This window comes from Mustela nivalis (assembly GCF_964662115.1).
Source record: "Mustela nivalis genome assembly, chromosome: 8".
Taxonomy (NCBI): domain Eukaryota; kingdom Metazoa; phylum Chordata; class Mammalia; order Carnivora; family Mustelidae; genus Mustela; species Mustela nivalis.
Window position 1 is genome coordinate 118,981,685 of NC_139027.1, and position 27,318 is coordinate 119,009,002.

At 48.2% G+C, this 27,318-nt stretch overlaps 2 protein-coding genes across 5 annotated transcripts in view; one reads left to right on the forward strand and one right to left on the reverse strand.

Annotated features, from left to right (window-relative positions):
* The window catches only part of PLAGL2 (PLAG1 like zinc finger 2), a 13,980-nt gene extending 13,170 nt beyond the window's left edge, over positions 1–810 (reverse strand). The window contains exon 1 of one of the 4 annotated variants that reach the window (XM_082745967.1): positions 615–810. The gene's annotated coding sequence lies outside the window, so the exon portion shown is untranslated. The remainder of the gene's footprint in view (positions 1–614) is intronic. The other 3 variants (XM_082745964.1, XM_082745965.1, XM_082745966.1) reach the window with 3 other exon arrangements.
* On the forward strand, positions 725–27,318 carry POFUT1 (protein O-fucosyltransferase 1). The gene is made up of 7 exons (XM_082745968.1): positions 725–1,048; positions 2,690–2,811; positions 7,770–7,952; positions 9,521–9,633; positions 19,174–19,366; positions 21,154–21,396; positions 23,832–27,318. Exons 1-7 carry the CDS (start codon positions 916–918, stop codon positions 24,018–24,020), a joined length of 1,176 nt encoding a protein of 391 aa, XP_082602094.1. The 5' UTR covers positions 725–915; the 3' UTR covers positions 24,021–27,318.

Genomic DNA, 27,318 nt, shown 5'->3' on the forward strand with positions numbered 1-27,318 from the left:
ACTTCCAAAGTCTCAAAAAAGGGTAACCAGATAGATATCTAAGGTTTGGGAGTATGGTCACTGAGGAGGGAATTATAGATGGAGCTTACTGGGGTTCTCCAGAACCGGGTATTTGACGGAAGCCTCAAAATGGGTTGTGTGGTTCTGGAAAACGAAACAGAGAGTAAAAAGCGGAGTATTTGGAGCAGGAAAGGGGGTTATGTGGGTCCCGGTAGGCGTGTCCGAGGGGAGGGAGCAGGTGCAGCTTATCTGCGTCCCCCAGACCCGGGTCCCTCGTAAGGTCAGCAGCGCGTTATCTGGGTCTCCAGGGAACCTGGGGGTCAAGAGTAGGGGACCCTCAGGGCTGAGTCTCCAGGTCTCGTTAGGAAAGGGACCAGTGGGGTTTCTTCCGGTCCCCCGACCCAGGTATCGGATCCGCGGGGAGATTTCGTCACCATGGGGCCTATCGGGGCCCGAACTGGCGTGAAGGGGGCCCCCGGTCGGGGGTGTGGGCGACCGCGCCGCGGGGCCCGAGATGAGAGGCGCCGCCGCTCCGGGTGCCGGGCGCGCGGGCACAGCGAGACGGCCTCCCGCCCCGCTCCCCGCCGTCCCCCGGGGCCCTCGCCGGCACTCACCGCGCTCGGGGCCCCGCGCTGCGGGCCGGGCCGCGCTCGGGCTCCGCCAGGCCCGTTCAGGCCCCGGTAGTGGCGGCGGTCGGGCCATTGTGCGGTGCATTGTGGGAGCCGCGCGAGCGGGCGCTCGGGCCGTGGAGGGGGCGGTGCCGCGGGCTCTCTATGGTCCCGCCCGCCTGCCGGCTAGAGCGGCCGGGGCGGCGCGCGGGCGGCGCGTGGGGACCGCCGGGAGCGGGGCGGACGCTCGCGCTCCTCCTTCTCTCCCCGCCTCCGCATCGCGGCGCGCTCGGGCTCCGGAGCCGTCATGGGCGCCGCCGCGTGGGCATCGTCGCCCCTGCTGGTGCGCGTGTCTCTCCTGCTGCTGATTCTGCCGCTCCCGGGGCTGCCTGCAGGCTCCTGGGACCCGGCCGGTTACCTGCTCTACTGCCCATGCATGGGTAAGGCCTCCCGAGCCCTCTTCTCAAATGGGGAAACTGAGGCTCAGAGAGGAGAACGCCCTCTTCTGAGGCACCCACAGATATCTTGACGTATCCTGGAGAGAACCGCAGCGCGGGGCATGGCCTGCTCCTTGCCTCTCTGCCTCAGTTGCAACGGCCGTGACGGGCCTCTGTGTCCAACCTTCCATTGGCAGATGAGGAAACCGAGGCCAGGAGAGGTTATGTGTCTTGTGCAAGGTCTAAGCCAGCCCAGAGTTCAGTAAACGGAGTTAGTGGGACAGGACTTAATGTCACTGACTCAGCCTTGGCTCTGGACGATTCTTTCATCCTTCAACAAATAGTTATAGGACCCCTGCTCTGTGCGCAGCCCTGTTTTCTTTTCTGGGGATACGGCAGTGGTAAGACAGAAAATACCATGCCCTTGTAGAACCTTCATTTTAGCTGGGAAAGACAGACAGTGGAAGATACAATGGGCAGAAGATACAGACAATAAAAGATAAAACATAAGTAAGTATACATAATGTCTTAGAAGAGGATGAACACTATGGGGAAATAAAATAGGAAAGAGTAAGGGAGGATCTAAAAGCTGCCATTCCAGATAGGATGGTGGATCGTCATTGTAAAAGTCATTCCTTCTTAAAACCCTCCAGACTCCAGACCCTGCTGATTTGGCCCTCTGCCGGTGGTTACCACCACTCCCTCCTCCCCTGATCCCCCAGCAGCAGCCACTCTCATTCCCTTTATTCCTCAAACATTCTCAGGCTATTATTCCCTCTGACTGAAACACTTTCTTCCTCTTCACTCCTGCCAGGTCAACTCCTTTGCATTCTCATGTCTCAGCTTAAATGTCACCAGAAAGGGCTTTGCTGACCTCAACCCCAATCTCCACCTTACCGTTCTCTATCACCGACCTTTTTCCATTTCTTTTTTGAATTATCAGAATTTACCATTATATACTTGTTTACCACTACATACTTGTCCCTCTAGCTGGACTGTGAGTGCCTCTAAGGGAGAGACCTTATCCTTCTTGCTGAATCCTATATTCCAGCATCAAGCAGAGACCCTGGCACATTGTGGCTGCTCAGTATTTGTGGAATGAATGAATGGATGTCATGCTGGGGATAACAAAAATAATCAGACAGGGTTCTTGCTCCTGAGGTATTCACAGGCTGAAGTAAGAGCCAGTACAAAGACCAGGAAGTGGGAAAGGACATTTGAGAAAAAGTGAACTATAAATAGCTCCAATCCAAGGTGGGAGGCAGAGAAGGGGATTGAGTATAGCAGGCGGTTGGCGAAGTGATTCTGGTGAATGAGGCATTGGAGTTGCCCCTTCATGCGCAGATGAGTGGAGATAGAGGTGGAAGGGCACCCCTGGTTGAGAGAACAACAGGAGCAAAGGCACAGGGTCAGGATGGAAGGTGGGAAATGGCAAGGAACCTGGAGCGGCTGAGGCAGAAGGGTAGGGGCCTTGAGTGTCAGCCGCAGTAGGATCAGTCCAGACTTGATCCTATCTTACCCCCAGTCCTGGTTCTCCTTGGTGTCCTGGCCCTCCCCACCCCTGGCCCTGCAACCTTTCCAAATACTGCCTGCCCCATGCCCTCGATGCCCTAGGCCTCACCTCAACCACCGTATACCATCCAGGGCGCTTCGGGAACCAGGCTGATCACTTCTTGGGCTCCCTGGCTTTTGCAAAGCTGTTGAACCGCACCTTGGCTGTACCCCCTTGGATTGAGTACCAGCATCACAGGCCTCCCTTCACCAATGTGAGTACCTCCCACTGGCCTTAGCCCTTATCCATCCTACTCTGATCCTGCTTCCTCTGGACCCCAAGGCCTTCTCTGGCCTTTACCTCCTGCTCCTCTGAACCTTTTTCTCCAGTCACCCCTAACTCTCTGCCCTGGCTAACTGGCTAACTTATCCAGTGTCTTCTGTGTGCCAGGCACTGTTATGAGCACCGACGGAGAACTAGCTCTTTTCTCCATCATTACATTCCTATGAGGAAATGGGTTTCAAGAGGTTAGGTAACCTGCTCAAGGTCACACAGCTTGTGAATAGTAGAGCTGGAACTCAAGCCCATGTCTGTCTGACTCCAGAACCTGTGATCTAAACCTAAAGCTCTATTTCCACCCCTGGTTGGGCCCACCCTGCTCATCAGTTTGAAGGAGAAACTGAGGCATAGGTTAGTTAACACTGTGTTCAAGGCCACAAACCCAGGCAGTCTGGCTCCAGAGCTATTTTGCTTTGGAGTATCCACTATCGTGGTGATACTCAACATTCTCTAATTTTTTGCTTTTTCTTTGTATCTTCCACTGACCCTCTGTGATCCCATGTCTGTCTTTGTTCACATTATATCCCCAGGGGCCTGGCAGTAGGAACTAAACTAATCTAATGAGCTGACTTTAAAATTTTTAATAAACTTGAAAAAACTACATTTTTATGTACAAAACTGTATTTCATTCTTACAGCCTTTTCTCTGGGTAGGTATTATTATTATTATTATTATTATTATGCATGCCTATATTTAGAGAGGTTTTTATCAGTTAGAGGTGAAAAGTCAGAGAACCTGAGATTGTAGTTTGTCTTTGCCACTTAACTAGCCATGTAGCCTGGACAGAGTACTTGATCTCTTTGTGCCTCAGTTTTCTCATCTGTAGAAAAGGCTTCTAGTAATGGTGGCTACCTCCCATAATAAGTTAGCGATTGTAGCATGCCTTGAACATTGTATGCCTGTTTCTTAGAACCAATACTTAATCAATGCAAAGTGCTTAGGCTATAGGATGTCCTCTGTAACTGGGAGCCATTGATATGCTGATTTTTTTTTTTTTTTTTTAAGATTTTATATAGGGGTACCTGGCTCAGTGGGTTAAAGCCTCTGCCTTTGGCTCAGGTCATGAACCCAGGGTCCTGGGATCCAGCCCCACATCAGGCTCTCTGCTCGGCAAGGAGCCTGCCCCCCCCCCCCCGCCCCTCGCCGCCTGCCTCTCTGCCTACTTGTGATCTCTGTCTGTGAAATAAATAAAATCTTTAAAATTTTTATTTATTTATTTATTTGACAGAGATTACAAGTAGGTAGAGAGGCAGGCAGAGAGAAGGAGAAAGCAGGCTCCCTGCTGAGCAGAGAGCCCGATGCATGGCTCGATCCCAGAACCCTGAGATCATGACCTGAGCCGAAGGCAGACACTTTAACCTACTGAGCCACCCAGGCGCCCCAATGTGCTGATTTTTTGCACTCACTATTATAGTTTAGACATTGTCTCTTTGTCTCCTTCTGCCTTGTTTTCTTTCTCTTTGCCTTGCCTTCTCAGCCAAGGATCTTTCTGAGTCTCTATTTCTTGCTTTGTATGGGTTTCTCAACCTCTCCCATTAGGCTCCCCTTCCTCATTGGGACTGTTCTCACAGAGGCCACCAGGGACCTCAGAATTGCCAAATCTATAGGTCATTTCTTAGTCTTACAGCTATCCTCCCAGTGGTATCTGGGCCTGTGAGCCTCTCATCCCTACTCTCCTGTCTTCTAAGACATAGCCTGTTTCTGCTTTAGCCCTCACCAACTCAGCATTTTCTTCTTTGTGCTGGAAGTGGGGCTTCTCTCTCTCCACCCACTGTTTAAATAATGGGTGTGCCTTGAGGCGCCTGGGTGGCTCAGTCAATTAAGCGTCCAACTTTTGATTTCAGGTAAGATCATGATCTCATGGTTGTGAGATTGAGCCCCAAGTTGGGCTCTGTGCTAGGCGTGGAGTCTGCTTAAGATTCTCTCTCTCAGGGCTCCTGGGTGGCTCAGCTGGTTAAGCATCTGCCTTCAACTCAGGTCATGATCCCAGGCTCCTGAGATTGAAACCTGTGACGGGCTCCTTGCTCATCAGGGAGCCTGCTTCTCCCTTTCCTCTGCCTGTTGCTCCCCCTGCTTGTGCACACTCTCTCTCTGTCAAATAAATAAATTAAATTAAATTAAAAATTTCTTTCTCTCCCTCTCCTTTTGTCCCTCCTGCTACCCCCCACCCACTCCGGATATGCGCGCTCGAGCACATGTGCGTGCTCTCTCGCTCATTCTCTCTCTCTCAAATAAATAAATAAATAAAAATAAAAAATAAATCTTCATGTGTCTCCTTGTTCCATTTGCTTATTAGCTATGTGACCTCAGATGAGTTATCTAGAGTCTGTCTGCCTGGGTTTCTTCGTCAGTAAACTGGAGATGGTTTATGTTCCCACCTCTTAGAATTAGATGAGCAAGTCCATGAAATGTGATGAGTACAGCACCTGGCACTAACTCAGCACTCAATAAATATTAGTTGCTATTATTACCATCATTTTCTTTGCTGTAAATTTCTGTTGAGTCCTGTGGCTTTCACTGTTCTCTGCATATCTCCCAATCTTATCTATGGCCCAGACTCTCCTCTGATCATAAGCCTGTGTTTCTAATTCCTAAGCCCTTGAGTCTACTTGGATTTCCCAGAGATACCTCAGATTCACAAAGACAGAACTGAACTTGGCATCTTTCCCTCTCAAACCTGTGTCACTGCCTATATTTCCAGCCTTAGTTTATGTTACCTCCATTCACCTGAATACCAAGCCAGGAACCTAGAAGTCATCCTAGTTGAAAGAAGTAATCCTTTTACTCTCTACTCCATGTTCCTTTACCTGTCCTAAGCTGTCCATGCCCTCCGTCTTCACTTGGACTTAATGCTCAAAAATACACATTGAGTGAGTACTTGAACAAATAAAAGGACCATTGCAGTAACCTCCTTAGTCCTCTTCCTCCCCTAAGCTTACCATCCATTTGTTCTGTCCTCTTCCACTGGAGTGATCTTTCTAAAAGTCAGATCTCTTATTATTTCTGTTTAAAATCCTTCAGCAAGAGGTGCTTGGGGTGCAGTTGGTTAAGCATCTGACTCTTGCTTTCAGCTCATGAGATTGAGTCTTGTATAAGGCTCTATGCTCAACTTGGAGTCGGCTTGAGGTCCTCTCTCTCCCTCTGTCTCTTCTGCTCGTGTTCTCTCTTTCTCTTCCTAAAAAGTAAATAAATAAATCTTAAAAAAAAAATTAATAGGGGCGCCTGGGCGGCTCAGTGGGTTAAGCTTCTGCCTTCGGCTCAGGTCATGGTCTCTGGGTCCTGGGATCGAGCCCCACATCGGGCTCTCTGCTTGGCGGGGAGCCTGCTCCCCACCCCTCTGCCTACCTCTGCCTACTTGTGATCTCTCTGTTAAATAAATAAATAAAATCTTTTAAAAATTTAATAAAATTCCTCAGCAAGACCTTGTTGCTAATAGATTTCCCAAATTCTGTTTGTTGAAATGCCAATGGCCATGAAGGAGGGGGGCAATGGTTAAATCAGTTTGGGAAATTATAGTCTCAATTTCCCATCCTCCAAAATTGGTGATTCAGAATACACATTAGCATATGGAGAAGTCCTGTAGTAAAGAAATCAGTGTAAAAAGGTAAAAAAAAAAAAAAAAAAGTAGCATAACACAGCATTTCCCAGGTCTGTTTAACTCCAGAACCTCTGCATTGCAGAACTCTTTATCCCCATGAACTAGTGGAATTTGCTTGGGAACCCTGACCTTTAGGATAAAGTCTGAATTTTTATTCCATGGTACTTATTTATTTAAGATTTTATTTATTTATTTGTCAGAGAGGGAGAGAGAGAGAGCACAAGCAGGAGAGAGGCAGGCAGAGGCAAAGAGAGAAGCCACCTTCCCGCTGAGCAAGGAGCCCGATGTGGGACTTGATCCCCAGGACCCTGGGATCATGACCTGAGCCAAAGGCAACTGCTTAACCCACTGAGCCACACAGGCGTCTCTATTCCATGGTGTTCTAGGAATTTTTTTTTTTTTAATCCAGAAAACTATAGGGATTAATATAATCACCATCCATGTACCCACCACTAGATGTGATCATCATTTAACATTTTTTCTTCTTTGCTTCATCTTTCTTTTTTTTTTTTTAATAAAAGAAATAAAATATTATAGATGAAGTTGTGAAAAGCTAAAGTCTCACGTGGCTCCCAAGGCTACTCCCACCCCCTCCTCCCAGCCCCAGAGGCAGCCCTTGTTGTGAACTTAATGTGTGACTTCTTTTGAGGTCTGTCTTGTGCTTCTGCTGTGACATTGAGCGTTCCTGTACCCATCTCCCAGCGCAAAGTGGAAGAGCTGCAGGGAAAATACACAGAGGTAGAAGGAACATTTTAAATTCTTGGTAGATGCTGCAAGATCACATTCCAAAGTGATTGTTCCAGAATGTTCATTTCAACTACCAGCCATATGTAGCAGCCTGTTTCCCCACTTCCTTTCTAACAATTAAAGTTAAGCTTTTAAATCTTTGCTGGTCTAATAAGTGAGAAGTGTTCTTGTAACGGTGACTTGCATTTTTCTAATGACTAGTGAGTTTGTACATCTTTTTAATGTATTGGCTATATGGGTTTTTTTTGCTATGAGTTGTTCACTTCTGTCCTTTGCTCAGGTTTTCCCTTACATTGTTTGTCTTTTTTTCATCTAGATCAGCAAGCGTTTTTGAACATAAGAGATGTCAACTATTGCTTCGTTAGTTTGCAGATCATTTCTCCCAGGCTTTTTTTCTCTTCTAGCTTTGGTGTCCTTTTCCAGAAGCTTTTCCATTGGCTTATAGTCTGAGCTCTCTGGGTCTTGGAGTGTATGCTTTTAAAGAATGTCTTTAAAAGAGTCAGTAGGATACTAAGGAGATGCCTCTCCTTTTGCACCTTTTCTTGTAGCTCCATGTGTCCTACCAGAAGTACTTCAAGCTGGAGCCCCTCCAGGCTTACCATCGCATTATCAGCCTGGAGGACTTCATGGAGAAGCTGGCACCCACTCACTGGCCCCCTGAGAGGCGGGTGGCATACTGCTTTGAGGTGGCAGCCCAGCGAAGCCCCGATAAGAAGACATGCCCCATGAAGGTAGGTCTGGGGGACCTTCTCTGCCTGTCCTATGCCCTCTAGGCCCCTAAGACACTGTGGCAGCACTATGTGGGGAAAGGCACTAGAAGGGCTTGGAGTAGAAAGACAGAGATTTAAGTCCCATTGCTGACATTCATCATCATTGTCAATTGGCGCAGAGGATCTTGATTCCACTGAGCCTTTATTTCTACCTGCGAAATAAAGACAACAATCCCTGCTCCGTCTCATTCATAAATGTCATGAGGGCCAGCTACAAAAGTGCTTATAAACTGTAAAATGCCACAGGAGTAATAATAACTAATACTTTTTTTTTCCAGACTGGGAGAGAAAGTGAGGGGAGGGGCAGGGGGAGAGGGAAAGAGGGAAGGAAGAGGGAATCTTTTTTTTTTTTTTTAAAGATTTTTTTTATTTATCTGACAGACAGAGATCACAAGTAGGCAGAGAGGCAGGCAGAGAGAGAGGAGGAAGCAGGCTCCCTGCTGAGCAGAGAGCCTGATGTGGGGCTCGATCCCAGGACCCTGAGATCGTGACCTGAGCCAAAGGCAGCGGCTTAACTCACTGAACCACCCAGGCGCCCCAGGAAGAGGGAATCTTAAGCAGCCTCCATGCCTAACACAGAGCCCAACTTGGGGCTCAGTCTCATAATCGTGAGATCATGACGTGAGCCCAAATCAAGAGTCGCACGCTTAACCGACTGAGACACCCAGGCATCCTTCTATGTGACTTACTACATGCCGGGTGCTATGCTAAGAGCTTTACACATATTAACCCACTTAATCTTCAAACTGTTCTATGAGGGAAGTACCATTAATATGCCCATTTTATAGAGAGGACAGAGTACAACATAGAGTTTCAATATTTTGCCCAAGGTCACATAGCAAATAAGCTTGGATTCAACCCTAGGTAATTTGGCTCCATTATCCACCCTCTTAACTTGTATACTTTCCCACCTTTCAGCAGGTAAATAAGAAACAGTCATGTTTTATCAGGAGAAATTTGTAATTTTCTGCCACTTTGGGAATAAAATAATCCCCAGTGTGTCTTTCAGTGCTTACACTGAAGTCTAGGGAGGATAGTTGAAAGAGCCATGAAATTTGAGAACGGAGGCTTGGCTTGTAGCCATGACACTGTCCTCACTTGCTGTGTGACCTTGGACAAGGGTCTTAGCCTGTCTGGGGCCTGGTTTCCATTTTGAAAATAAGGGCATTGTGTTAGCTGGTCCTGAAAGTCTCTAAAGGTCTAGTCCAAGATCTAAAGCCCAAATTCAAGATCCATTTCCTTCCTCTACCCCGACCAGTGCTGCAGGGTCAGTGGGATGCGGCATGTCAGTAGAAGAGACTCTGTCAGGCACTGCGAAGAACATTTGAAGGAAACCAGACTGGAGGCTGAGCTGCTCTCCTCAGTCCACAGCTCAGGATTTTTAAAGTGACATTCCTATTGGGCCATCCTATGAGGTGTTTCAACTGAAGTCTAGTCGACCAGGGTTCCCCCACCCACAATTCCTTGGCCCCATCCCCAGAAAGCTTTCCCTCCTTCTCAGTAAGTCCTTGATCTCTCTCTTTCTGCAGGAAGGAAATCCCTTTGGCCCATTTTGGGATCAGTTTCATGTGAGTTTCAACAAGTCTGAGCTTTTTTCTGGCATTTCCTTCAGTGCCTCCTACAAAGACCAGTGGATCCAGAGGTACTTGGAGGGGACAATGTTGCTGGGTTTAGGGGAGGGGCACGGGGCCCCTGAGAAGGCAGCACCTTCCTGGCCATCTCCCTGCACCGCTCTCCCCCTGCGCCACACCCTGATGTTTGAGAACAAAGGTACAGCCATTCTGTCTGTTGAACTTAGGATCCTGTGTGATCTTTTCCCATCTCAACGCCTGACACGGTTAGACGTTGACCTGCCACAAGGTTGAGCAAGAGTTTATCGGCCGATAAAGGATGTCATAAAAAGAATATGGTGCAGTCTCATGGGTCTCGATTTCCTCCTCTAGGCGTGAGAATCACTCCCCTGTTACCTTCTTCTTCACAAGGTGAAAATTGGAAGTAGCTTCTTGAGAAAAGCCACTTTGGGTATAGACTGAGAAGTGATGTCATCCTGATAATAATTGGATGTGCTTTATTAATTGCACTCCAGTGAGCCCTATTAAAAAAAATAGGTTAGCAGGGCACAGGCACAGGCTGTGAAATATTTATAGGGCGTCTGTCACATATGAGACATAGTGCTCAAAGGCCAGAGGTGATACATAAAAATGAGGAAGATCCAGCTTCAGCCTTCAGGGAGCCACAGGCTAGTTATAATGATGCTAACGAACAGAGTGCTTTCGCCTTGATGCTATAGCCTGGCAAGAACGAACGTGGGCTTGAAAGTCAGACTTGGGTTCAGGGCTGTGAGGAACGTAGGAATTCATACGTGGTCATAGATAGGCTTGGAGTTCTATAGACCAAGAGTAGACTGAGGTAGAGAAAGGAGTCTGTGCTTAGGATCAGACAGATCTGGGCTCGGACTCAGCCCTGTCCCTCTCTCTCTCAGGAGACCCTGAACAGCCTCTCCAGCTGTCTGGCCTGAATCTCCTCGTGGTTAACTGGAAGGAGCCCTGTGGCATCTGCCTCCTAGGGCATAGAGCGCATGGTTCATAGTAGGGGGCCAACGAATATTAGCTGTTAATACGATTATTCACATGCTTTATTTCATATAAAGAAAGACTTTGAGAAACTCCATGAAGTGGGTCTTATGATTGATTTCCATTTGGCAGGTGAGGAAATAGTTCAGTGAGGTAAGAAAACTTGCCCAGGTTCATCCAGCTGTTGAGAGGGCGTCTGCAGGCCAAATGTAACTCTTTAATGTGTAATAAAACTGCTGTTTATTTAGTGCCTACTATGTACCAAACACCGTTCTAAGCTTTCATTTCACTACGTAAGTCTTCTAAGGTGATAACTCACTGGATCCTTCCACAAGTCTGTGCAACAGGAGTTACTATTGTCTGTGCTTTACATGTAGGGAAATTGAAGCAAAGAGGAGTGAAGTCTCTTGCCCAAGGTCACATAGCTTGAAGTGGCAAAGCTAGGATTTGAACCCAGGCAGTCTGATTCTGGAGCACCCATTCTTTTTTTTTGAAGATTTTTTTTTTTTTTTAATTTTTTTATAGAGCTCACAAGTAGGCAGAGAGGCAGGCAGAGAGAGAGAGAGGAGGAAGCAGGCTCCCTGCTGAGCAGAGAGCCCGCTGCTGGGCTTGATCCCAGGACCCTGGGATCATGACCTGAGCCAAAGGCAGAGGCTTTAACCCACTGAGCCACCCAGGTGTCCCAGGAGCACCCATTCTTAATCACCTCGGACAGTAGCTGTGCCAGTAACAGCTGCCAATTCCCCTTTGGGATTCCTGAGCTAATTCGGGAGCTACTGAGGATACTCAGTCAAGGCAGGTTCTACTCGTCCCTTGTGGCTGATCTCAGATGGGCATTTCCGTTTGATCACCTCCTTGTTTTCAGAAGCTGTGGTGCCTGCCATGAAGGAAGTAAACAGGTGATGTGTGATTGGAGGATTGAGACCTTGTTTCGGTCAGCTCGGGCTGCTATAACAAAATAGCACAGCCTGAAGGCTCAATCAACACGCTTATTTCTCATGCATCTGGAGGCTGGGAAGTCCGAGATCAGGGTGCCACCATGGTTGATTTCTGGTGATTTTTGCTTCCTGCCTCTATGCCGTGCCCTCACATGTTGGAGAGAGAGTAGGCTCACTTACAAAGCACTAATCTCATCATGGAGGCTCTACCCTTATGACTTCAACTAAACTTTATTACCTCCCAAATGCCTTACCTCCTAATATCATCGCTTTGGGGATTGGGACCTCAAGTATGAATCGGAGGGGTGGGGCGGGGGTGGGACACAAACATTCGGTCCATGGGAGACCTGAAGAGAAGGAGCCATCTGTGGGAAAAACTGGAGGGAAGGGTAGTTCTTCCTGGTGGAGACATGGAGCACAGAGGCTCTGGAACAGGCTTGGTGTGGTGGAGGGGCCGACAGAAGGCCAGTGTGGCTGGTGTAGAGTGAGCGAGGAGGAGTGTGGGGACCGTTCCATCGTCTGTTACTGCATAATAAGCCAGTTGGGAGCAGTTCCCCAGCAGCGGGCAGTTATTTCCAAGTTGCCTAGGTTGGCGGTGCTCAGTGAGGCAGTCCTTCCGGTTTTTGGTTCTCCCTCTTTCCAGAATCCCAACTGTGCCATTTCCAACCGTGTTAAACATCTCATTTCTTGGTATAAATATCCTTTAGAACCACAGATTTGGTGGGAGATTTTAAAATTTTTGATAAAGAAGAGAATTACAGGGGCTCCTAGGTGGCTCAGTTGGTTGGGTGACTGCCTTAGGCTCAGGTTATGGAACCCAGGGTCCTGGGATCGAGTCCCACAGTGGGGCTCTCAGCTCCATGGGGAGTCTGCTTCTCCCTCTGACCCTCTCCTCTCTCATGCTCTCTCTCATTCTCTCTCAGATAAATAAATCTTTTAAAAAAAAAAAAGGATTACATTTACTCGTAATCCATTCCCCCCCTTCAAAAAACACTCTTAGCAGCTTGATGTATGTACTTCCATCCTCCACGTACTTTTATACACACCTGTACACCTGTACAGATTAGCTTAATGTGAAACTACTGGGCTTGGTTCGTGATCGAGTATTACTTAACTGTCTCTTCTGAGGAGGAATTAATATCAATATTTACCAGATTAGAAAATACTGCTGGCAGGTTCAGTTCTAAACATAAACACAAGATTTCAAAAAGTGGTTACCGGGGTGTGTGTGTGTGTGTGTGATTTTGTTATTTTTGTGACCACTGTTTTAAGCGTACATTCAGTCCCATTAAGGACTGTGCCATGTTGTGTGCAGCTGTCACCACCTTCCATCTCCAGAACGTTTTCATCACTCCAGACAGAAGGTTTGTACCCACTAAATGGCTTCTCCCCGCTCTCCCACACCCCCCACCCCATCCCTCTATTCAACTTTTCTGTCTCTGATTTCTGTCTCTGCCTATTCTAGGTCTCATACAAGTGGAGGGATATGAGCTTTGCGCAGTGGCAGTATCATAGCCAATGAGGTTTATCCGAGGCGCGATTATTGCTAATTGAAAACTTTTCACAAGTGGAGGGATATGATATTTGTCTTTTTGTGTCCAGCTTATTTCACTTAGCATACTATTTTCCGGTCTTATCTGCATTGTGCTGTGTATCAAAATTTTAGTCCTTCTGAGGCTGAATAGTTCATTATGTGCACAGACCACATTTTGTTTAGCTGTTCATCTGTTGATGGACGCTTGGGTTAGCTGGGCACTTCTTGCTTTTGGTCTGATGTGGTCGCAGTCAGCTGTCAGCAGAGGCTGGAGTCCAGAAGCCCAGCTGGGCTGCATGTCCAAGAGAGCTCGCTCATAGCTAGCCGGTAATGCTGGCTGTCCTCGGGGAGCTCAGCTGGGGCAGTTGTTTGATGTGAGTACACTCGGCCTCCCCATGTGGCTTGGACTTCTGACAGCATATCAGCCAAGTTCTGAGAGGGTACAACCAGGGAGTGAATGTTTCCAGAGATGGGAAGTAGACGCTGCTGGCCCCTAGAACCTGGGCCTGGTGACTGGGACAGAGTCACTTCTGCTTCATACAGTTGGGAGGAACATAGAGCCCACCTAACGAGGGGAGATTTGAAGAATTAATCTTTTACACAGATGCAGAGCTTGGAGAAGTGGCAGGGGTCAGACCACATGGGGCTCTGTAGGCCCTGTAGGCCCTGATAAGCAGCCTGAGTGCTTTGTAGGAGGGAGCTGGAGATCGAATATATTCTAAACATTTTCTAAGATAGTGGACACTTGCTTCTTGTAGAAAGGTATCCTCTGGGGGCAGGGGTATGGGTGTAGGGAGAATGGCATTAGAAAGGGCCAGGTTCTTCCCTGGCTTACTGTGGGACGAGGTATATTGCTTCCCTTCTCTGGCCAGCGTTCCAACTCTAAAATGAAGAGGGTGACCAAGGTCTGTGGTTTCTGTACTGTTCCTCAGTTCTTGAGAAGGGCCTCTGGTGCCATGAGGCTGGCAATGCAGGGCCAGCTAGGAGGGGCTCAGGTTCCTTCCCACCACCTTTAACCAGTAATCCTCTTGTATGTCAACAAAATGTTTGGATGGCCACAGGTCTATGTATATCAGCTTACTCTAAGCCACATGTTACAGGAAACCCCAAATAGTAGCAGATTAAGAAGATAGAAATGTATTGTTTTCTTAAGGAGGAGAAGTACTGGGTCTGCAACCCGCTCCTGGATGGCAGCTCCATTGTGTGGTCAGGGCTCAGGCCCCCTCCCCCCCCCCAGCCGTGTGGTCAGGGCTCAGGCCCCCTCCCCCCTAGCCGTCCCAGTACCAGCTTTTATCTTCAGTGTCCTCTCACAGAGCCGATGAAACTTGAGCCATTACAACCTTGCCCCAGGCGGCTGGAAGGAAAAAAGGGCAGAAGAGGGGCACAGCCTCCCCTTTTTAAGGAACCTTTCTAGAAGTCCCATATAACCCTCTTGCATCTCGTTGACTAGTTCCTAAACACGTGGTCGCCATACCTTAACTGCGAGAGGTACATAGAAATCTCTTTCTTTGGGGGCTGCCATGTGTCCAGCTAATTCAAGGAGAAGGGGATAAAGAGGCATTTCTTCCCCACTTAGGTGACTTCTAAGAATACTTCTAGCTCTGCTGCTTCTGAGTCTGTGAATACCCCGGCGGAGGTTTAATTCGGTAGATACTGATCACACATCAAATGTTGAAAGGCCATGGACCGTCATACTGAACCATTTTCGTGGCATGAAGTTAGCTGGTATTTGGAGCTCTTAGGAAATCCTGACGATCGCCATCATCATTGTCCTACTACATGAAATCCACTGCAAGTCTTTAGAAATTCAACTTCATGCTTTACAGACTTGGACATGTTGACCGTGTTCGCTTCTCTCGAAGTTCTCCATTTTGCACAAGTAAGCACAGCAGCGCTGCAGGGGGTACGCCCCTTTCTTCACACCCAGCCCAAACACCTCGTTCTACAGATACCTCTCAACCCTCCAAGGCCAGCTGCCACTCTCACGCCTCGGCTCCTACGGGAGGGCTCCCTGTCCCACTTCTCCTTTGTTGCCTTTGGCCCACCGATGCGCTCCACAGCCATCTCCCCTGCTCCACTGCCAGCCCTTATCGTTACAGAGCTCCCAGGCTGCAGCCTTCCTCCCATAAACAAGTGACATGTAATTGGCAGGGCTGGGACCAGACTGAGACCTGAGGAGCCATTCCTGCAAAGAGTGGGAGAGAAAGGTAGTCCTTCCTGATAGGGCCACTGCGACAAGGGCCTACCTCCTTCATGTCCCTGCATCCTTTGCACTCAGTTTGGTGTTCATGCACTGCCCCACAAGTGTGCTCTGCTCTGTGCGCATGAGCAGATGCTGTGCATAGAGAAACAGCTGGGCAGAGGCATCTCAGGAGTTGAGGGGTGGAGGGGAAGAACCCCAGAGGTTCACTGCACCCAGCAGCAAGGGCATATGCCTTTTTCAGCTGGATAGTGATCCGGCTAAGGGCCTGACCTAGGGCGCTCAGGGGCGGATGGAGCTGCTGAGGCTTTCTTTCCAAACAACACCCTTAGCACTCTCTTTCTTTCCAAACAGCCAGCACTCTCCTCTCTCATTGGGTATAAATGAACACATCGGTCTGGGCCTCCTGATGCTCATCAGGTCTGAGCTGATGTCCCAGTGGGGCAGCCACGTACTGATCCGGATATAGGGAGACAGGATAGACATTCCGAATCTAGAATTCTCCACGGGTTAACTGCAGGTTCTCTCCAAGAGGTCAGAGAGCGCACAGTTCCTAATGTGTCCTAGTGGTTGCACCGCCCGGGGGATCACAAACTCTGGCTTTCTCCTTTCAAAATCTTCTGAGGTGACATTGGAAAGGAGTTTGGCTGAGGGCCCAGTGGTAGGTGTTCAGCTCATATGCGCTGCTTCTTCTGCTGACCCCTGACAACCTGGCCTGGTGTTTCTGGTAAGACCCATGAATCCGTCACATTCCCTCAACCATTCATTCTGAAAGTATTAATTGTACCCATTGTGTGTTGAGACCTGTGCTAGAGGCTACAGATCAGAAACAGAGCGTGCATACTCTGCTTTTGAGGGTCTCACTGATGGCAATGGGGGAGTTGAGAGTGAGGGACATAGTTAAGAACACCAGATTCCAGAGCAGACTGCCTGGTTTCAAATCCCAGCTCCACCAATTCCTGGTTGCATGACCTTTCTGTGCCTCCATTTCCTCATCTGTAAAAGGAGAATAACAATAGTGCTTACCTCACCGGGCTCCTGTGAGAACCAAATGCATTCACACACATAAAGCAAGCAGAACATTGCCGGTCACATAATAAGGCTCGATATGTGATTCCCATACGTGTACGTATAAGATTATTGTAATGAAACAAGTGTCGTGCAGAGCCAGGATGTCAGCGAGCACTTGCTTGTTGCTTCCTTGACACAAACCCTGAACCAGTGTGTGTGTGAGCTGTGGTGAGTGGAACGGCCCAGGCCCCTACCCTTGTGGGCTGAGGGTGGAGCAGGGGAGATGGCTGTGGAGCGCATCAGTGGGCAGAAGGCAGCAAAGGAGAAGTGGGACAGGGAGCCCTCCCGTAGGAGCTGGGGCTTGGGAGTGGCAGCTGGCCTTGGAGGGTTGAGAGGTGTCTGTAGAACGAGGTGTTTGGGCTGGGTGTGAAGAAAGGGGTGTGCCCGCTGCAGCGCTGCTATGCTTACTCGTGCAAAATGGAGAACTTCGAGAGAAGCGAACACGGTCAACATGTCCAAGTCTGCAAAGCATGAAGTTGAATTTCTAAAGACTTGCAGTGGGTTTCGTGCAGTAGGACAGCGATGGTGATAGTGCTAGTCAGAATTTCTTAAGAGCTTTCTATGTGCCCAGTACTGTTCGAAAGTCTTTGCCTGATTAATCCATATAATCTTCTCAAGAGTCCTGCGCGTCAGGAGCTATTATTAGCTCTGTTACACAGATAAGGGAACTGCCGCACAGAATGGGTACGTCACCTGTCCAAGTTAGCAGGTGCCATAGTCAACACGAGCACAAGGCCATCTGGTTCGGTAGCCTGGGTCCGTACCATTACGGTGTGTGAAAAGCACACAGAATAATACCTTTTTGTGTAATTAGTAAAAGTGTAGTCATGCATAAAGCCACCCTATCTTCTGGGAGGAGAAAGTAAAGGAGGGAAAGATGACAAGACAGACCTTTTATTTCAGTGTCTTTTTTTTTTTTTTAAATCTGAGACCTAGCAAAATATTAATATCTGCTAATTTGTGTCATAGGTAGGTGGGTTGTAAAGTTATTGTATTTTTCTGTATGCTTTGAGATATTTAATAGCTTTTCATTGAAATTTTTATTGAGGTAATTGTAGATTCACATGTTGTAAGAAATAATACAAAGACAAAAAAAAAAGAAAGAAAAAGAAGGAAGGAAAGAAGGAAGAAAGGAAGGGATAAAGAAGGAAGGAAAGAAAGGAAACAAAGAAATTCCCAGGTACCCTTTACCCCGTTTTGCCCAGTGCTGGCATTTTGCGAAACTGTAGTACAGCATCACAACCAGAATGTTGACACTGATACAATCTACCCATCGTACTCAGATTGTCCTAGTTTTACTTGTACTCACTTCTGCATGTGCACGTGCACGCGTGTGTAGGTCTGTTCAATTTTACGCACATGTAGGCTTGTGTAACCACCACAGTCAAAATACCCAAACAGTTCTGACTTCATGAGGATTCTCTGTGACCAATATATGACTACACCCATGTCCTTAACCACGCACGCGCACACACCACAGGCGCACACACCCCCGTAACCACTAACCTCTTCTCCACTTCTGTCCTCTTCTCCATTATGTCCTTTCAGAAATGCTACATAAATACAATCACGCAGTATGTAAGATAGAGGGCTTGGCCTCTCCCACTCTGCATAGCTCCCTTGAGGGCCATCCCACATTGTCACCTGTCTCAGTGGTTTGTTCCTTGCTACTGCCTTGTCACATTCCATGCGGGGATGCACCACAGTTTGGTTAGCTAGTCACTTCTTAGAGAAGTTGACTCCAAACAGCTTAGAGCTGTTTCCATTTTGGGGCTATCATGAGCAAAGCTGCTATGAACGTTCGTCTGCTGGTTCATGTGTGAATATGGGTTTTCATTTGTTTGGGATAAATGCCCAAGAGGACAATTGCCGGGGCATATGGTAACTGCATTCTAGTTTTACAAGAAACTACCAAACCGTTTTCCAGAGTGGCTGTGCTGATTTCACAATTTTAAGAAAAGGTCTTTGACTGACAGAGGGAAGGCAGTCCAGGTCAAGGCAGCAAGCATACAGAGATCTGGAGCTTGAAAGTGTGTTCAAGTTGACGGAACCATCAGGATGTTTCGTGTTGCTAGGACAGACTCTGGATTTAGCTGAAAAGGGAGCACAGGCTCTCTCCTCACTCATTCGCTCAACAAATATTCACTGAGCTCTGACATGTGCCAGACATTGCCCTAGGCTCATAGAGGCTCTGCCTTCAGAAGACTGTGTCCTACAGAAAAGACGGGGGAAGATAATTGCAAAGTGCATAGTGTGCAAGGGGGAAGGAGAGCCTTCAGGAGGGTATGGCAGGCGCGTCCGCAGATGGCAGATGCTTTTCATGAGGGCAGTGACCATGCCTGTCTTGTTCTCACCTGGGCCCCAGCACACAGTAGGCAGTCTACCAATATATGTTAAATGTTGAGCGAATGTCCTCACCCAGTGTGTACACATTCCCTGTGAGCCTGATCTGTCCACGGCCCTCTGGAAGCTGTGGCATGTCCCAGTCCCGCCATGTAGGTAAAAGGGCAGAGGCGCGGTCCAGACACCCCACCCCAGAGTGAATTACCACACCATAGACTGGAAACCAGCATGACATACAAAAGGTTGGAATGCTCTACTGTAAATTTTTAATTGTTAAGCAAGCAAAGAGGGTTGTAAATTCCGTGCGGCGGGACAGTATTGTATGTGGTGCCTGTTGTCGCTGCCACCACTCCTTATCAGCCTGTTGGGATTTCTCAGCCTCTCGAGCTTCTTGCACGTTAGAGGGGCCCCTCTGTAGGATCTGTGGGGCATGGCGCAACACCATCCTTTGTCCTGTGGGGGCTGCGGCCAGGCTGTCTGTGTGTCCTCTGTCTGACTTCCCCTCATTCTGTCTCATGCTTAGATTTTCTGCAAAGGAACATCCAGTGCTGGCCCTGCCAGGGGCCCCGGCCCAGTTCCCTGTCCTGGAGGAGCACAGGCCACTCCAGAAGTACATGGTGTGGTCAGACGAGATGGTGAGGACGGGAGAGGCCCACATCCGCACCCACCTCGTCCGACCCTACGTGGGCATTCATCTGCGCATTGGCTCTGACTGGGTAATTTCTCCCTTCCTCTCAGGGCTGGCTTGGACGTGTCCCCAATTAGGGCCCATGCCTGTGGGTGTTGAACCCTGAACCCACTGCACCGAGTCCCAGCCAGGACAGAGAGGTCTCACTCAGCCAAGTCCACAGGGCTATGTTCCACTATCCCGCCTTAGACATATCAGAAATGTGGCTCCAAAGTGCTTGCTTGCCAGCCCTCATTTTAACAATTGCCATTTTCGTCCTTATTTTGCAGATGGATAAATAAACATCAGACTAGACTCCCAAGTCAGGCAGCCAGCCAGAGAGAGACCCACAGCCCAGGAGTCCTGTGGTCCAGCTCAGTGTTTAGCCAGTAGACTCTTTGTTGAAAAACAGGCTCTGGAGATTGGGTGGGGCCCCCAAGAACTGAAGATGTCATCTTCCAAATTTAGAGGCTGCTTAAATGTGCAGAAACCTCATTGGATTATCTTTTGTTTAAAAATAACAGGAGAACTGTAGACAGTCTCCTTAAGTTACATAAGAAAATGTATGTATGTGTATATGTTACAAATGGTCATCATTGAAGACTTGAAAAATACTGCAAAGGATAGAAATTAGATCAAAATCCACTCAGAGTCAATCGAGGAGGTATGGTTGACCCTTGAACAACATGGGTTTAGATGGCGTGGGCCCCTGAACGTGCCGATGAGGTTTTACAAGGAGGTGCTGTACGTGGGTTTTCTTTTCCTTATGACTTTCTTAGTAACTTTCTCTTGTTTCTAGATTTCTTTATTATAAGAATACAGTATGTGATACATGTAACATATAAAATATGTGTTTATCAACTCTTTACATTACCAGTAAGGCTTTTGGTCTACAGTAGGCTGTTAGTAGCTAAGTTTGGGGGAAGTCAAAAATTATACATAGGGTTTGACTGCACGGGGGTAGGGGATGGCAGCCCCTAGGCCCTGTGTCGTTCAAGGGTCAACTGTAGTCACACATTTTTGCACTTGACCCCCTCCGTGCCCGCCATCTATAAAGAAAAGGATCGAGGCTCAGTATATCTGGGCCCAGAATATCTTATGAGTGGTTTCAGCTAAACCTTTAAGTTTTCCATGTAACATGCTAAGAACATAAAAAGATATAAGGTGCTATTTTTAATAAAGCTAACAGAACACTAAACCAAACTTGGATAAGGTCAGTTCAGAAGAGTAGAGCTCTTTCTCACAAACATAGATGCACAGATACAAGTAAATTCCAGTAACCTATTAAAGAGCATATGATACAAGTAAACTTCATACCTGGAATACAACGAAATTCACTATACCAGTACCCAAAGAGGAAAAATCATATAATCATCTCAGTAGAGGCCAAGAAAGCATTTGATAAATACTCATTCATGATTTTAAAAAAAAGGCAACCTCTTAACCAACTGGGAATTGAAGGGACCCACCTTAAGTTGATAAAGCCTATCTCTCCAAAACCCACAGCAAACATACACTTCATGGGAGCTATCAGAAGTGTTCCCACTAAAGTCAGAAATCAGATAAGGCTGCCCATTATCACCCCCACGGTTCAGAATCCTGCTGGAGGTCCCAGATAATACAGTAAGACGAAGAAAAAAATACTTTGTAGAAAGCCGGCATGCCACTACACAGAGACAGCCACTGTTACTGTCTTGATGTATTTCCCTCTTCCCTCAATACTTTTTTTTAAAACATAGTTGAGCTTCTATATAGCCTTTTTCCACTCAGTGGCCCTTGCTTCTGGGGTCCCGGGCCCACTGCCATCTTTAACCCTGTCCCCCTGCAACCCTGCAGAAGAATGCCTGCGCCATGCTGAAGGACGGGACTGCGGGCTCGCATTTCATGGCCTCCCCACAGTGTGTGGGCTACAGCCGCAGCACGGCTGCCCCTCTCACCGTGACCATGTGCCTCCCTGACCTGAAGGAAATCAGACGGGCTGTGAAGCTCTGGGTGGACACGCTGAACGCCCAGTCAGTCTACATTGCCACAGATTCCGAGAGTTACGTGCCCGAGATCCAAGAGCTCTTTAAAGAGAAGGTGTGTATGGCCCCAACGGGGGTGTCAGGGGAAGGGAATTGAAGAAAGCTCCAGGGTGGTCCCACCACTCCCTCTGCATGCTTCATGTCCTCCTGACTTAGATGTCCACCTCTGCTCTGGTTCCTATTCTTCCTTCAAACCCCAGCCCAAACATCTTGGCACCTTCTCTCCAGATTTCCCTGCACTCTTGTAGCTAATATGTCCCTTCTGGAACTGTCACGGGATTTTATCACATCTGCTCTGGAGGCACTGTCGAGTCTGTGTGAGGCCAGAAACACGGCCTTCTTCCCAAGAGCGGTGGCTCCTTAAAGGCAGAGTCCAAGGCTGACTCACTGTTCTGTTCCTCAGCATCTGGGGGCCTTGCTTACACCAATGTCTAGGACAGTGCCTACCTTGGTAGATGCTCAGCAACTCGAATAAGCACATAAAGAGTGGGCCTTCGGGAGAAATCCAGCATAGCAGAGAGATTAAGGGCCTGGACTCTGGAGCCAGAGAACATGGGTGCTGCTCACTGTGCCTCTTGTGCAAGTTACTTTACCTCTCTGTGCTTCTGTTCCCTCTTCTGTAAAGTGGAACTGAGAGCAGTCCTATCTCACTGGGCAGTTGTGAAGATCAGATATGAAGGAACTAAAACAGTTTCAGGACAAAACAAGTCCTCAATAATGTTAGCGATCACTGATAGTAGGAGTAAGTGACTGACGAATAAAGGGAAGGATCTTTGTGCTTAGTAAGGGCTCAAGGAAGTGGCAAATAGTATATATTCAGTGAGTGGATGTGTTTGGTACCATATCAGTGGAGGGTAGGTAACAAGTAAGTATGTGTCAATAAAATGACTGAATTAATGGTAAGCATTTAGTACAATTTCATGGGTGAATGAAAGCTCTAAATGCTTGCACAGACCTTAAAAGGTTTGTTTTCTAGCAGTGAGAACCCATGGCTTTATGTGAGGGGCCCTGTTCTCCCTTTACCCCAGACACAGGCTGGAAGCCCTGTCTTGGAGAGAAGGTGCTGATGCCAAGCATCCTGGCCGGCCTCCCTCCCACCCACTCTGTAGAAGACCCTCAGAGCCGGGAGCCCTCGGGGCTCCTCCAACCCAACCCCTGCATAATCTAGTTGAGGAAACCAAACTCCCAAGAAGGGATAGAATTTACCCAAGAGGTCTCAGAGCTAATTATAGTGGGCATGACACAGAGCGCGTAAGTTTCAGAGAGTAGGTGGAATTGCTCGGGGATTTTGGCCGTGATTAAACTAGTATTATTTCTTTGCTACCATCCACATAGCAAGATGATGATTTTTGTTACATCAGAAATCTCTGTGTGACAGCAAAGCACTTTCAGCCCCAGCTCTGCCCACACCCCCACCTCTGTACTAAGTTGAAGCATTTGGAGAGTCCCAGGGAGTTTTTTTGTGAGTTTTTAGAGTTGATATATTTGTTACACCTTGAGCCTCTTGCCATTTTCTCTTTCCTTTTCCTGTGCCACGTTCTTGCCTTTCCCCACTCCTCAGCCCCTTTCTCCGTGGGCTCAGAGCCTATCGTTGCTCCTCATTTAAGCTGGGGCCCTGCCGAGCTGGAGATACTGATAAGTAAGATGTGGTCTTGTCCGGTACAGCTCCCAGTCTAGACTCAGGAAAAGAGACTTTGCGCAGAACTCTAATATATGCTGCATGAGAAGTCCAGGAGCTCACATAGGGGCAGGGGCTCACTCATTCATTTGTCCAGTCAGTGGATGTTTATTCAGGCTGGTCCCAGCCAGCGGTGACCAGACGACTGCCACACCCCTAACCCCATTAGATGCAGGAGACCAATCTTAATCAGAGTAGAAACTACAAACTGAGATGGGTGCTCTAAAGTACAGGAAGGTGGTTCTGGGAGAATGTAGAGCATAGGACTCTGCCCTAGATCAGGGTCCACAGAGGTGAGACTGGGGCTGCAGAGTGAGGGTTAAGTAAGAATTAACCAGACAAAAAGATGAGCACTCCAAACAGAGGGAGAGTACATGCAAAGGTCCTGAGGCAGGAGGGAGCCTGGTGGGTAGTGGCGAGAATAAGAGGTGGAGAGGTGACTTGAACAGGGCTTTGTAGCCCCCATTCAAGATTTGTCATCTTCATGTGAAGAGCAGCAGGGCATCATTTAAGAGTGTTCAACTTAGGCCTCCTGGATGGCTCAGTGGTTTGAGTGTCTGCCTTTGGCTCAGGTCATGAGTTCATGTCTTTCTTTGACTCAGTGAGCCCTATGTGCTTCTCCCTCTGCCTCTCCCCAGCTGCTGGACAATACTGCTGCCAGAATGCCCGACCCCAGGCCTTAATCCTTTCTGCCCCACTTTTTGTGTGTGTCACTTCCACACAGGGGAAAAAAGCTGAGGAAGGGTATGACTGCAGGCCTTGGCCGAACTGGTTGGCACCCTGGTGAAAACTTTCTGCCCTTCCTCCTGCAGGTTAAAGTAGTGAGCCTGAAGCCTGAAGTGGCCCAGATCGACCTGTACATCCTTGGCCAAGCTGACCACTTTATTGGCAACTGTGTCTCCTCCTTCACTGCCTTTGTGAAGCGGGAACGGGACCTCCAGGGGAAGCCGTCTTCTTTCTTCGGCATGGACAAGCCGCCTCAGCTGCGGGATGAGTTCTGATCCTGGCTGGAGCACATAACCGGTCTGAGCTGGTCCCACTTGCCAGGCCTCACAGCCAGCAGTGCTGCCAGCACTGATTCCCAAGAGTACAAGCTCTTCTCTCCTGCCAGAGACAGAAAAGCACCTGGGACTTCTGGAGGAGGACTCCATCTCCCAGGGTACAGGGCTTTCAGGCGTCTGGAGCCGGAGCATCTCTACTCCGCGTGTGCCTCCTGCTGTTTCTCCTGGGAATTTCGCACACTGGCAAAGCAGTCCAACCTCTGTCTTTTGGTCTGCCCTGCTCTGAGCAGCCTGGGAGGGCTAATCTCTTCAGTGATTTTTTTATAGAGAGAGCAACAGAGATTCTTATAGTTTTAATATGAGATCATGATTACCCAAGAACTCTCCCTCATTTTTAAAAATCAGTGAAGTTCATTAATGTAGATACCTAAAGTGACCTTGAATGAGGATGAGGCCAGGGGTGGAGTGGTTGTATTGACCCTTTTTCCAGATGACCCAAAGTAGCCCTTAGACCAGGCCAGAGCCACCCCTACTGCCTGGCCAGAGCCATTGTCAACCCATCTTCCGAGGCCATTTCCAGGGTTTTGGGGCATGAGCGTGTATCTCCATTGTGAACACTATGCAAATGGAAGTTATCGATCAGGCTGCTGTGCAGTGCTGTGCAGACACAGTGCTGCTCACACACCACGTTCCAAGCAAGGAGCAAGGGCCATTGAGTCAGACTATCGTGGTGTTGCTGTCAGAGTCTCCTCGTGATTGGCACCTGCCACAAACCTGGCTCCATTGAGATCTTGGCGCACCCAGGGGCCAGGGCTGGTTGGCCTGGCTGGATGGCCTGGCAGCATCCTTCCGAAGCCTGCCTCTCCCCTTTCATCTGTCTCCCCCACAGGGCCTGGTTGTAGAATTTTGCCATTAAGTTGCTATCCAAGACCTGTCCATTGAGCCTCCCTCCTGGTTCTGGAGCCCTCAGGCTGTATTCTCACCAGGGCCTGTTGGCTAAGCCTCTGACCAGGTGGGAGATGCCCCTGACCCAGAAGCCATCAGATTCCCAGTCTTCCCCTTCCCGTCCAGGGGAATCTCTGCCAACCCCATGAGGCTTAAGGTATTAAGTTGTGAGTTTCTCTGTTTCTCAGGTGCTGGAGTTGTGATAATCTGTGACTCCCAAGACTGTGTGCTGTTTTGGCCTTGTGGTTCTAAAATTCACCTCTAACACCTGCTGGTCTCTTCCCCACCATGTGACTTTTCTTAGCCTTCAATCCTAGAAAGGTGGAGGAAACTGATGCGAGCCAGGCCCAGAGGTCCATGCAGGGCCTCCCCCTCGGGTTCCCTTTGGGAAGAAACACTGTCTCCGTCAAGGCAGAGTAGGCTAGAGGTAGCAGAGCAACAAGGATCTCAAACACTAAAGGTGGCATTTGCTGCTCAGAGCTGCTGCCCAACTGGAAATGGAGAAACTAGAGAAAGGGCTTTTGTGTTTTTGTGTTCTAAATCCTGGGTGGACTCTGAGAGATGGCTTGTCTGTCCAGACTTGTTTGCAGGCTTCATTCAGAGGTGCGGCAGCCTATGCACCCCCGCCTCCATGGGGTCGTTGGGAAGGTCTGGCTCACTGGCTGATTTTGTTTGCTGAATTTATTTGCCCATCACAGTTTCACCCTAGGCACACAGTTTAGAGTCTGGGGGCTCTAGTGGGCTGTCCAGACCACTTTCGTTAGCACTGGCAGTGATAACAGGTGTATTTCTGAGCAAGAGGGTTCAGTGGTGTAGTCAGATTCAGTTGTGTCCATAGGCGAGCACTTTGACCCAGGTGCCTCACCTATAAAAATGGTGATAAACCCGACAGGGTATTTGAAAGGCTCCCATCAGATAAAGTAGGCATAAGAGCACTTTGTAAACTGGAAAGAGCCAAAGGCACGTATATGACTGGTGATTAATTTGAGGGTCTCTTGTCGCACACCTACTCTGTGCCAGGCACTGTGCTTGTTAAGTGCTTTATGGAAATTGAGTCCCAACTCCAGCCCTCGGGAGTGGAAGCTGTTACTATCCTTCTCCTTCTGCGCAAGGAAAAACTAACACTCAGAAAATTCTCATCATTTTCTCAAGGCTACATAGCTGGTGGTGTTATGCCGGCATCTGCCCTTCCAAAGCCATGACCGTTAGCTACACATTCTACCACCTCACAGGATGCACTTTACCGTGTGTGTGTGTGTGTGTGTGTGTGTGTGTGTGTGTGTGTAGGCCTCCGGTGGGAGAACCGTCTTGGGGAAGGAGAGATCCTGCCAGGAAAGAAAGCCCACATGAAGCTTACAGTTCTTCTGAGTAGTTATTTAGTCCACCATTCTTTGATTCAAATGACCTACTATGTGCCAGGCACTGTGCTAGGTACAAGGATTCAGCAGAGAATCAGAGCACCTTTGTTCTCAAGGGATTTGCATTGTATTAAGTATATGACACAATGAACAAAAGTATCAGGGAGGGTACTGAGTAACTGCTATGGAGAAAAATAAAGGGTATGAGTTGAGAGAGGGAGCAGTGCTGGTTTGGATGAGGAGTTCACGTTAGGCCTCTCTGAAGAGCCAGCAGGAGGAAGGAGGGGACCACTTATTCAGGTACCTGGAGGCAGCACATTCCAGGCAGAGAAAACAGCAGGTGCAAAGGTCCTGAAGTTGGAGTGTGTGAGTGAGTGAGTGAGTGAATGAAGCATGGCAAGGAAGCCAATGTGGTTGGAGTAGTCAGAGTAAGGCAGGGAACAGAGCAGTAGATCAGAGCAGGCAAGGTCCTGTATCTTGGAGGGCAGTGATAAAGTCAAGATGTATTTGGAGAAATGGGAAGCCTTTGCAGGATTCTGAATGGAAAGGGGTCATGATCTGTTTATAGTTTGAAGGACACCCCCTCCCCTCAGCTGCCACATGGTAAAAAGATGGGAGGGGTAGAAGCAAGGATGCAGGCCAGATCGTGGGGCTCACACAAAGGTCATTGCGTTGAAGATAGTAGAAAGTGGGCTGATTCTGGATATATAAAATTATTTTTAAAGTTCAAACTTTTTTATTTTTTTAAGATTTTATTTTTAAGTAATCTCTACACCCAACGTGGGGCTCAGACTTACAGCCCCAAGATCAAGAGTCAGATGTTCTAACTGAGCCAGCCAGGCACCCCATTAAATTACAATCTTTTTTAAATATAGGAGTCTTTGTATAGTTTTAATCATGCAGCATAAACAGTTTAATGTCTTGTTTTTTACTTAATAGTATGTCACATTTTCCATGTTGGTATATGGCCTGAATAAATATTTTTAATGACGAGA